General features: G+C 44.2%; 1 protein-coding gene across 1 annotated transcript in view; it reads left to right on the forward strand.

The window, feature by feature from the left end:
* Positions 1-12,396, forward strand: part of PRTG (protogenin) — a 119,242-nt gene that overhangs the window by 61,972 nt on the left and 44,874 nt on the right. The window contains exons 9-10 of the mRNA XM_050968715.1: positions 1,422-1,586; positions 10,527-10,832. Of these exons, the coding sequence (XP_050824672.1) occupies positions 1,422-1,586; positions 10,527-10,832 (471 nt within the window). The remainder of the gene's footprint in view (positions 1-1,421; positions 1,587-10,526; positions 10,833-12,396) is intronic.

The following is a 12,396-nucleotide window of genomic DNA, read 5'->3' on the forward strand; positions in this document are numbered from 1 at the left end:
TAATGCACTTAATCATATGCAGTTCCAAAGATTTCCCTCTTCATGTTCACAACATTGTAGGTGTTAAAAACAAAAGATCCCTCCATTCATCGTTTAATTCCACAACAAGTCTAGCATTTATAAAATGCACTCTCAAAACTACCTCAACCCCCTTTTGCCCCCAAAGAGGCTAGTGTTTAATAAAGTTGGCTGAAGAAACTAACAGGTGTGTTTTTTGTATTTTTTTTTAAGCAGAATATTTTACATTCAAATCAGGGGTCACGGTAGCAAGAAGAATAAGAGTCTGATGAGAATGCATGTTGGAGTGTGTTAATTCCTTGTTAGTGATTTAGAAAAGGTACAAAGGGGATACTGATTGTGGTGGAAGGCAAGCCTTGTTCTCTATTATGGCTGTTTCATTAGGACCTCCACATGAGGCCTAGCAATCCATTCAATGAAAGAACAAGTCCTTTTAATTTGAGCTCAAGGATCTTGTTTAGCAGGTCAGAAATCGTGCCATGCAATTCCTAATTAACAAGCCATTAACTAGTCTGTTATGAGATGGTCCTAATCTTGTCTAATTAAAATGCTATCAAGTTAATTCAGAAATGTGGGAAAACTTAATGGTGGAATTTGCCTTTCGTTTTGTTTATAAATTCAATTGTGAAGAGGAGGGGCTGGCTCTTACAGAGTTTTGATTAAGTTGACGTGTATTTGGTGTGAATTGTTTGTTAAGCACAGCAGCTTTCACCAAACCTACTCCATTTTGCAGCTTCTCTGTGTAGGAATAAAGCCCAACAAAGACAAGGCTTGCTCTATACATTGCTATGCATATTTTAATATGAATTGCTGAGAATTTTTTTACAGCTCATTAAGGAGCAAAACATTTTTGAAGTTCATTCTGTACCAATCCCGTTGTCTTCTTTCTGAATTAAAGAAAAACCCATGTCAATCAAATTTAATAGAATTCCCAGGGCTAAAATGAGATCCTTTGCAGAATGACTTCTTTCTGTTTGTTTTGTTTTTTAAAGTAGAATGGAGCCTCACATTCCTCAGTCTAATGTATGAAGGCTCTGTAAATAGATTTTGAAAAAACACACTGGTTCTAAACAAGTAGAATTAAAGATTAGCTACAAATGATAAAGTTATTAGAGCTCGTCTGTTGTGTTACTGTACATTGGGCACAGTTTGTTGTGACTACTTCGTGAAAGGATTTCGGAATAGATTAATGCTATTCAGCATCTTTTATTCAGGAAAAATCCTGAACCACAGTAATTTATAGCAAGACACAGTTACTTCCATTCACAAAAGAACTACATAGGAGGATTTTTATTTTTAAACAACCTTTAGCTTGCATGACCACCATCCTGGCAGTAATGGATCATCTTGTATTAAGAGACTGACAGCAATTTTTGTTTCTATTAACTCTTGTTTTATTCCAGGTTTAAATAATGAAGAGTATCAAGTGGTTATTGGAAATGACACAACTCATTACATTATTGATGACTTGGAACCAGCCAGCAATTACACCTTTTATATTGTGGCCTACATGCCCATGGGAGCCAGTCAGATGTCAGATCACGTGACTCAGCACACCCTTGAAGATGGTAAGTCAAATAAATATTGTAGAGCAAAATATGCATACTTATTTATTTATTTAAAACAGATGTGCAATCCTGTGCCACTGACATCATTGGGAGTTTTGGGTACAGACAGAATTGAACTGGCCACTGAAATGAATGAGGATAAAAAACATGCTGTATTACAAAGGATATATGTATTTTATGCTGAAAGAATTTCCCTCTTCAAGTGCTGGTCCCCATCTGTATTCCACTGTGGGTTCACACGCGTTCAAGTCTGGAGAATGCTTGCAGGTAGTGTCTGTTGGTCTGCACTTGTGCCCCTGCACTCCTCCTGCTCTGCACTGAGGGTATAAGGGGCGGGGTGGGGTGGCCTCTCCAGTTCCTTCTTTCTGCTGCATGACCCGAGTTAGAATCCTCGTGTCTTTTCACTTTTTCCTGTAAATGTATTCAAAGTTATAAATTCTTCTTAGTGTTAGAATCCACAATGAGGAAGTGTGTTGGAAGACCAGGAGGGGACTTAGATTATGCTGAGGATACCGAGCTTAAAAAACCTTTCCTCATCTCCTCCCCTGCTTTTTGGTCAGCAGTGACCACCAGTGCCGCCCCAAAGAAGCAGATATCTTCACTAACTGCGGTATCTGCCACTCTTTTCCCAGCAGAACATGACAGCCACAAGAGCTTTGGCTTTTAAAGCACCTTATGGAGCCCTTAATGAGGCCGTAGTCAGACCCAGGTTGGGCAGATCACCCTGTACATTGGCCAGAGTCAGCAGGGAGGGCACCACTGGTACTATGTCTGACTCCAAAATGCAGAGGGGGAGGGAACCTGTGGCTGAACCCCCTAATGAGAGTAGGGAGCACTCTCTCACAAACAAAACTGGATCCCCTCCTAGACCATCTAAGAGAAGAAATACTTCACCAACCCTGTACAAGTCGAGTGAGCCGTCAATCCAAAGCCATTAGGAGTTAGGCCCTTCTACCTGCATGAGCATGTTCAAAAGACTCATAGGAGCAAGACTTCTTCAGCACCAGCCTCTGCATCATCTTCAACACTGATTGCTGTGCCACCTAAAAATAAACGCTGGGTCCTGAAGGACTGGGAACTGCCAGTACTGTCAAAACCTACAAGGTCGGAGACTCATTCAGCACTGTGGCCCCTTAAGGAATCGCTATCTACACCTACTGTAGTGGTACGGAGTGAAAAGATGCAACCTCTGAAGGTGCTGGTGACTTATACCTCTCCAGAGAATATTTTTGTCCTCCCGGACCCAACATTTCCCTTGTTATTGGGACCAGTACTAACCAGGGAGACACAAACACCTGCAGGAATCCAGGATTTTGGAAGAAATCTATCCTCTGTCCCATCCATTAGTCACAGTTTTCTCCCAGCAGAACAGCAGCACAGCTAATGGACCCAGATCTGACCTTTGCATCTCTAGGAGAGTCAGATGGATTGGTGGAAGCAGCTTCCCTTCCACCCAGGCAATTCAGCCCAGACAGGGGATTGAAAATCTCCTGGAACCTGCCTTGGCCAATACAGATAGGAAATGTGTGGCTGGATCAAATGCCTTGGGAACCATCCCAGCCTGCTATTGACCCCTTCTACTGGCTTGCTTGGGACTCTTGGAACCATTACACACATTACCAGGAATCTGTCCACTCCAACAGGGAGTCTTACCACCCCTTTCCTTTAAGGGGCCAGGCTGAACTCACAGAAGAAGGGGAATACAAGCTGGTGCCATTGGTTCTGATGAAGTGGTCACTCGAGCCTGTCTCCTCCTGCTGATCACAGGTAGTTCCAGAAGGTCTTACAAAGGGTGGTGGAAGAGCTTAAAAACTCCTTAGGGGAGGTGCAGTACCCTCAACATAAGCTCCTAGTTATCCTGCAGCCTATGGGCTCCAGGCAGGCTGCATTCCCAGTAAACGAAGCCATACTAGAACAGGCAAGGGATGTATGGCACAAACTAGCTACCTATGTCCCTACCCTGTCAAGGCTGATTTCCTCCCTCTGGCAGTTCGAGTGCAGAAGGTGGGGGTCCACAAGGATTCTAAAAATTAACACTGGCCACTCCAGGCTTGTATTTAACTCCCAAGGTTACAGCTTTTCTCTGACCTTGGATGGGTAGATGTTGCCACCACCCAAGTGCAAAAAAGCCCCTTTGAGAACCTGGGAAGGCACACTTGGGAATTCCTTCCTGTGGGATGCCCTCAAACCTCCCCTCCCCCAATGGAAAAGCTGAAAAAGAAAACAGAAGAAATGATCTGTTGCTACCAGGAAATTAAACAACATGTGCACAAACCTCTTAGGACACACAAATCCAATCCTGTTCTTAAAAAAATGTAAAATTTATTAAAAATAAAAAGAAAGAAAATACATTTGGAACTTAGGCTTTTTGCTAGATTAAAAAAAAAAAACAATTACAAGGATTAAGTGTAAAGAGAGCTCTCTTGAGGTCCAGCTTAAAGGTTACAAGCAAAACAAAAGCAACTGGGGTTAGCACAGAGGAGTCCACAAGCCATAAAGAAATATAAGAGAAACCTAATCATGTATTCCTAGACATTTCCTGATCTACTTACATTTCTGGAGTTTCAAATAAGAAGTTTCTAGGTATGATCTGGTGATTTTTTTCATACCTTTTTACTGCATGATTCCAGCCCTGTCTCTACACAGCACAGACAGACAGACAGGAAGTTTTTTCCCAATTTTAAAAAGTTCTAGCCTTCTCATTGGCTCTTTTGGTCAGGTGCCTACTCCCTCCCTTTTACCTATGGACTTTTTAACCCTTTACAGGTAAAACAAATAGAGAACAGCTACTAACAGGGATTTTATAAATAACTGGCTTGCTGGGTGCCCATAAAATGGAGCTTCCCCTCCCTTCATTTATCACAAGGGCAGAGAAGCGGTACTTTGTCCTAGCTAAGGAAGTAGAGTTCTGGTTTACCCACCTTGCCCTGAACTCCTTGGTGGTCCAGGCAACCACAGAAAAATCCAGGCAAACACAGCACCTAAGGGCCATCCTCTCAGATAAGGAAGCCAAGTGTGTCAACCTTATGGAGAGAATGGTGTGTACTTCTGCCAACCTCCAGTTTAGAACCTCAAAGTATCGGCAAGACAGGCTCAGTTTCAAGCCTTTATTAATGAGGGCAGGCGAGTGTCCAGAACCCCTATACGAGCTGCAGTTGGTGTGGCTGAAATGGCATCAAGATCCAGGACAACCAGCATTTTGAAGTGTTGGAAATCATGGCTACGCTATTTGGGGTTTCCTGGGGAAGTTCAAAATACTGTTGAGAACTCGCCTTATGATGAGACAAGTCTTTTCAATGAAGAGATGGATGAGTTTTTGCACTCATTGAAAGACTCTAGGGCAACCCTCATCTTCCTGGATATATATACACGTGGCCCAAAGAGAAAATATAATAAACAACCCTACAAACTATGATCTTTACCACAACCCTTCTATCACCAGTGTTCCTATGAGTCACCTCGCAAATAACAGAAAATGCCAAGGCCAAGATACCCTGCACCTACCATTTCAGCCACAGCTACCCATCCTCATCCTCCAACCAAGATATATTTTTGACATGATACTGCGGAGCTGTGAACCAATATTGATCCCATCTCCATATGATCCCATTTCAGGGGATACCTAGCAAAATTTTCCCACATTTGGGTGGCAGTGACAACAGGTGGGTGCTGGACATCATCTGTTCTGGATGATTACATTTCTCTGTGCACCTCCTCCAAAACCCGTTTATAGCTCCCAGAGTCTTCACAAAAGTGTTCTCAATAGCAGCAGCTCAGCTTAGACAAGGCAGCTCCACCATCTTCCCATATCTAGATGACTGGCTTCTGACCAGCAGATCTCTCCTGGAAGTCTTAATGTCAGTCTTGTCACTTCTCTATCTCCAGGTTTACACAGTTTCTCAGGGATGCTAGAAGTCAACCCTATCTCTGATGCATATCATGGTATCAGTAGGAGTGGCACTGGATTCAATCATGGCAAGGGCATACCTCTCCATGGACAAATTTTGGGCCATGGACGCTCTAACTGATCTAGTTATGTGCTGCCCTTGAATCTCAGTTTGGATATTCCTTACTGTTTTGTTCCATATAACATCATGTATTTATGATGATGCCATTTGTCAGACTCCACCTCTGTTGTTGGCAAGCTTGGCTCTGAACACTATATACACTGAGCGAGCACAGCATGAGTACCATAGTGATAATTCACTCTGAGGTGAGGGCCTCTCTGACATGGTGGAAAGACCCTGGGCATGTTGTGTGGAAGTTCCTTTTCTGTTCTCCACACCTAACAAGATGATAAACAGATAAACAGGTGTTTCCTTCCAGAAAACACCATCCTAGTCACCATGGATGTAGAGGCTCTCTACACAAACATCCCACACACAGATGGAATACAAGCTGTCAGGAACAGTATCCCTGATGATGCCACAGCACAACTGGCTGCTGAGCTCTGTGCCTTTATCCTCACACACAACTATTTCAAATTTGATGACAATATATATCTCCAGATCAGTGGCACCGCTATGGGCACCTGCATGGCCCCACAATATGCCAATATTTTTATGGCCAACCTGGAACAACGCTTCCTCAGCTCTCGTCCACTCACGCGCCTTCTCTACCTACGCTACATTGATGACATCTTCATCATCTGGACCCATGGGAAGGAGACTCTGGAAAAATTCCACCACGATTTCAACAGCTTCCACCCCACCATCAACCTCAGCCTGGACCAATCTACATGGGAGGTCCACTTCCTAGACACCACGGTGCAAATAAGTGATGGTCACATTAACACCACCCTATACCGAAAACCTACCAACCGCTATGCCTCCAGCTTCCATCCCGGGCACATCTCATGATCCATTGTCTACAGCCAAGCACTGAGGTACAATCGCATCTGCTCTAACCCCTCAGACAGAGACCAACACCTACAAAATCTCCACCAAGCATTCTCAAAACTACAATACTGGCACGAGGAAATAAGGAAACAGATCAACAGGCCCAGACATGTATCCAGAAGCCTCCTACTGCAAGACAAACCCAAGAAACAAACCAACAGGACTCCACTGGCCATCACATACAGTCCCCAGCTAAAACCCCTCCAATGCATCATCAGGGATCTACAACCCATCCTGGACAATGATCCCACACTTTCACAGGCCTTGGGTGGCAGGCCAGTCCTCACCCACAGACAACCTGCCAACCTGAAACATATTCTCACCAGTAACTGCACACAGCACCATAGTAACTCTACCTCAGGAACCAATCCATGCAACAAACCTCGATGCCAACTCTGCCCACATATCTACACCAGCGACACCATCACAGGACCTAACCAGATCAGCCACACCATCACCGGTTCATTCACCTGCACGTCCACCAATGTAATATACGCCATCATATGCCAGCAATGCCCCTCTGCTATGTACATCGGCCAAACTAGACAGTCTCTACGGAAAAGGATAAATGGACACAAATCAGATATTAGGAATGGCAATATACACAAACCTGTAGGAGAAGACTTCAACCTCCCTGGCCACACTGTAGCAGACCTTAAGGTGGCCATCCTGCAGCAAAAAAACTTCAGGACCAGACTTCAAAGAGAAACTGCTGAGCTTCAGTTCATCTGCAAATTTGACACCATCAGCTCAAGATTAAACAAAGACTGTGAATGGCTTGCCAACTACAAAGCCAGTTTCTCCTCCCTTGGTTTTCACACCTCAGCTGCTAGAACAGGGCCTCATCCTCCCTGATTGAACTAACCTCATTATCTCTAGCTTGCTTGCATATATATACCTGCCCCTGGAAATTTCCACTACATGCATCTGACGAAGTGGGTATTCACCCACGAAAGCTCATGCTCCAGAACATCTGTTAGTCTATAAAGTGCCACAGGATTCTTTGCTGCTTTTACAGATCCAGACTAACACGGCTGCCCCTCTGATATAAGATGATAAACAGATGCCTCTCTAATAGGCTGGGGAGCCCATGTGGGCCATCTCACAGCACAAGGCACGTGGATGCCTCGAGATGCCAAAATGCAATTAAATCTTCTGAAGCTGAGAGCAGTACGAGTGGCTTGTGAAGCATTCCTACCATTCGTACATTCCCAGCACATCCTGATAATGTAAGACAACATAACCACTGTTTTTTAAATAAACAAGCAGGAAGGGCACACTCCATCCCCCTCTGAACAGAAGCAGTCAGTTTATGGAACGGGTGCTTACAGAACCACACGTCACCCTATTGGCAGTATACCTCTCAGGAACCCAGAATTTACCAACAGACAGCCTCAGCAGACATTTTGCCTCTGATCACGAGTGGGAGTTGCATGATTCATTAGTAAATAGTATCTTCACTCAGTGGAGAACCCCCACTTGGGAATTGTTTGCATCTCAGGCAAACAGGAAGTGCAACATATATTGCTACAGGGGAGATGAAGGTCAGTGCTCCATGGGCAGTGCTCTCCTGCCTTAAATCATTTCAGTTATGCTTTCCCTCTCATTCTGCTACTATCTCAGGGTCTATGGAAGATTTGTCTAGACAGGCCACAAGTCATCCTTGTGGTTCCCAGCTGGCCCAGGTAATTCTGGTTTCCAAGCCTCCTACAAGTGTTATTCCATCCACCTATCAGTGTTTGGACCTTTCCAGATATCTTGACCCAGAACAACAATGGGTAAGGCAACTGAACCCCAATGATCTTCATCTCATGACTTGATATTTGTTTGGACATTGAGTCTGGAACATTCCTGTCCTGAAGCCATGCAAATCATTCTTCACAGCAGAAAAGACTCCATCAGAAAGTGTTACCTAGCCTAACGAAACCATATATGCTATCATAGAATCATAGAAATGTAGGGCGGGAAGGGACCTTGAGGGGTCATCAAGTGCAGCCTCCTGCATTGAGGCAGAACCAAGTAAACCTAGACCATCCCTGATAGCTAAGTCCCCTGTAAACTGTGCGGCTGTCCGGCATCCTATTTAGCGCTGTGTAGGCACTCGGGGAACGCTGGTGGGGAAGGGGAACTCCTTCCCTGGCTCTAACCTGGCCCGGCCCCCAACCTGCCACCGCCATGGCAGCCCTCCAGCTCCAACTATGCCACGGCCTGGACCTGCCGTAGCCGGGGCGTCCCTACCCCAGCCCAGCCCCAGCTGGGGAGATGCGGCTTGGCCCAGCCCCAGACGCGGCAGCCCGGGCCAACCCTGAACCTGGGAGTCCTGGCCCAGACCCAGCTGGGGTGGCCTGACCCGAACCCAGTCCTGGCCCGGACCTGCAGGGGCCAGGAGAGGGGTGCCTATCTTGCGGCCCAGCCCTGGAGCTGCCGCAGTGAGGAGAGGTATCTCTCCCCTGCAGCCCAGCTGCTGCTGTGGGGAAAGAGAGCTGTGGGGAGTCCTCTCTCCCCACCGTAGCCCCAGAGCACCCTCCTGCACCCCAAATCTTTCATCCCTGGCCCCACCCCAGAACTCACACCCTGAGCTGGAGCCCTCCTCCCCATAACCCTTTGCCCCAGCCCTGAGCTTCATCCCTGGCTCCATCCCAGAGCCTGCACCCCCAGCCAGAGTCCTCACACCCCTGTACCCCAACCCTGTGTCCCAGTCCTGAGCCCCCACCCATGCTCTGAACCCCTCAGCTCCACCTCCATCACATGAATTTTGTTGTGTGTCACACATCACCTCTATATTGGTGCACATCATAAAATTCATTCCGCATATGGGTGGGAAAAATTTGAGGGAACACTGCCTGATAGGTGTTCTTAAAAACCTCCAGTGATCAAGATTCTACTGCCTCCCTTTGAAGCCTATTCCAGAGCTTAATTTCCCTTATAATAAGAAAATGTTGCTAATATCTAACCTAAATCTCCCTGGCTGCAGATTAAGCCCATTATTTGTGTCCTACTTTCAAGAAACATGGAGAACAATTGATCCCCGTTCTGTTTGTCACAACTCTTAACATATTTGAAGACTCTTGTCAGGTCCCTTTTCAGTCGTCTTTTCTCAAGACTAAACATGCCCAGTTTTTTAAACCTTTCCTCATAGGTCAGGTTTTCTAAACCTTTTACCATTTTATATCTAAACCTTTTAATCATTATTGTTGCTGTCCTCTGGATATCTCCAGAGACCGTCCAAAATAGCAGGACTATCTACTGTTTTCTTGCCCTCAAGACAAAGTGCCTTTTCCCTAGCTCTCTACAGGTTCACCTGGTGGCAATTAGGCACCCAACCACAAATAGTTTTTGGATCTTTACCCATCAGGTGACAGCCAGTTACCTGATGCCTGATAGAACCTCTCTGCCAGTAAAGAACTCCTCACTGGGACAGGTACCTCTCTTATTTTGTTAGTAGCCAGAGATTCATTGTTCACTCACGCAGAATCTGTATTGTTCACAAACATCTGAAATGATCAGATATGTAACCAAAACTGTAAATTCACTGCATTTTCTTTAGCTTTGAATGGAAATCCATTCCTACCTAAAAGGATATTAAAAAAATGAAGGACTCTTATTCTTTAAGTGAAATGTGCTGCTTGTAAAGATCTCAAATGTTGAGAAAAGACTCTCTCCCTATTTCCGATGAACTGTGATCTAGTTAACATGTACACCTTATTGCTGCAACAAAAATGTGCTCATTTTGGACCCAGATGCTGTTGCAGTCAACTCCTATTGAAATTAGTAGGAGACGTAGGTACTGAGTATCTTCTAGGATCAGGTTTATTTTGGTCACTACTGTATACAGAAGGTATAAATATAATCAGTTTCAGGTTATTTAAAAAACAAATAAATTGGATTCACCATACTTTCTTTGGTTGGCAGTCCAATAATATTCCAGGGAAATTTTACTGAAGGGCACAGTAATAAAACAGTTGCTTAAGGGGTTTGTGTGTGTTTGTTTAATTTTTTTTCATACATCAAGCTTTGAAAACTTTATTTGCTTTATTTTTAGTTCCTTTGAGAGCTCCTGAAATCAGTTTGACAAGTCGAAGTCCCACAGATATTCTCATCTCCTGGCTGCCGATCCCAGCCAAATACAGGCGAGGCCAAGTGATCTCGTACCGTGTGTCTTTTCGCCTCAATGCAGAAAGCACTATCCAGGTTCTGGAGCTTCCAGGGACCACAAATGAGTATCTCCTGGGAGGCCTGAAGCCCGATAGTGTCTACTTGGTTCGTATTACTGCAGCAACGAGGGTAGGCTGGGGAGAAGCCTCTCTGTGGACTTCCCACCGGACCCCCAAAGCCACAAGTGTGAAAGGTGATTTTCTTTTCCTCAAATCCCTTGGATAAAAGTTCAGTGTGGGCCTGGTCCAGATCTTCTTAAAAGAAAATGGAAAGACTCCAACTGACTTCGGTGTGGACCAGATCACTATTAGAAGTTCTGCGTTTTTATTTAGTGAATTTCAGATGAATTCCTGCCATGTTGTGCAGATTTGAAATACAATGTTTTTCTGGGTGGGGGAGAGGGTAGGTGTTGGGTGTTTTTTGAGTGCTGCAGCAGATAATGCATCTCTAGAGCTCAAGCTACTCAACGTACTGGGTGTTTCAATCAATCAATTAATTAACTTAGATCAGTCTTGCTTTTGAGGCACAATTTGAACTATACCTAACTATTTTAATTAATCTGTACTGTGTGGGGTCTTTTGCATGGCGTTAAAGGCGAAGAGCTGATCTGTCACTGTGATGGTCATATTAGTTCTTTTCATATTTGATATTTACAAGTTTGACATTTAATTTTAGGGGTCTTGAAGCCATGTTTCTAAGCCAGAAGCAGCTCAGACATGTTAGCATTTGGCCTCCTGAACAATGATGTTGAAATCTCTTGCATAAATATTTTTTAAAAAATGGAGTGCACAAAATTGTGGTTGCAAATCAGGGAATTTACACATACCAGCTGTGCATATGGCTACTTGAAGTGAATACATCAATATAGTTACATTTGTGTGTATATTTTTCTGCATATGCCAGTCAGCCTCATTTTTTGATCCACTAGTCCTCAATCTGACCCACGGTGTTTTACTGTAATGTAAGTCAAGCTTATTACTCAGTAATAGCACTTATGAAAGCATTAAACTTCAGCAAGAATATGATATTCAAAAACTTGTAGGTTTTTGTGTAAAGGTTTATTTCTTAAATGTATGTAATGAGTAAGTAGCCTAGACCACATTTGGCATTGGGGGTTGTAATCATTTATTAAATTCTTATGCGTGGGGCAGAGGGGAAGTAGGAGGTGGTTATAGAATCACAGAAATGGAGGGTTGGAAGGACCGCAAGAGGTCTTCACAAATCCATGCTGGCTATTCCTTATAACTCTGTTATCCTCTAGGGTGTTTACAAATTGATTAATAATTTGTTCTAGTATTTTTCCAGGTATTGAAGTTAGGCAGACTGTTCTAGAATTCCCTGAGTCCTCTTTGTTCACCCTTGTAAAGATAGTACTGTGTTTGCCCTTCTCCAGTCCTCTGGGACATCATCTAGACTCCATGAGGTCTTGAATATAATTGCTAACAGTTCCAAGATTCAGAGGGGTGTTAGTCTGGATCTGTAAAAAGCAACAGAGAGTCCAGAGAGTCCTGTGGCACCTTTAAGACTGACAGATATATTGGAGCATAAGCTTTCATGGGTGAATACATATGTATGCATCTGACGAAGTCTGTATTCACCCACGAAAGCTTATGCTCCAATACATCTGTTAGTCTTAAAGGTGCCACAGGACTCTCTGTTGCTAGTTCCAAGATTGTTTGTTTCAGCTAGTTTCTTAAGTACCCTAGGATGAATTTCATCAGGCCTTGCTGACTTGAATACATCTAACTCAGTGTTTC

The sequence above is a fragment of the Gopherus flavomarginatus genome, chromosome 9 (genome assembly GCF_025201925.1).
Source record: "Gopherus flavomarginatus isolate rGopFla2 chromosome 9, rGopFla2.mat.asm, whole genome shotgun sequence".
NCBI classification, from domain to species: Eukaryota; Metazoa; Chordata; order Testudines; family Testudinidae; genus Gopherus; species Gopherus flavomarginatus.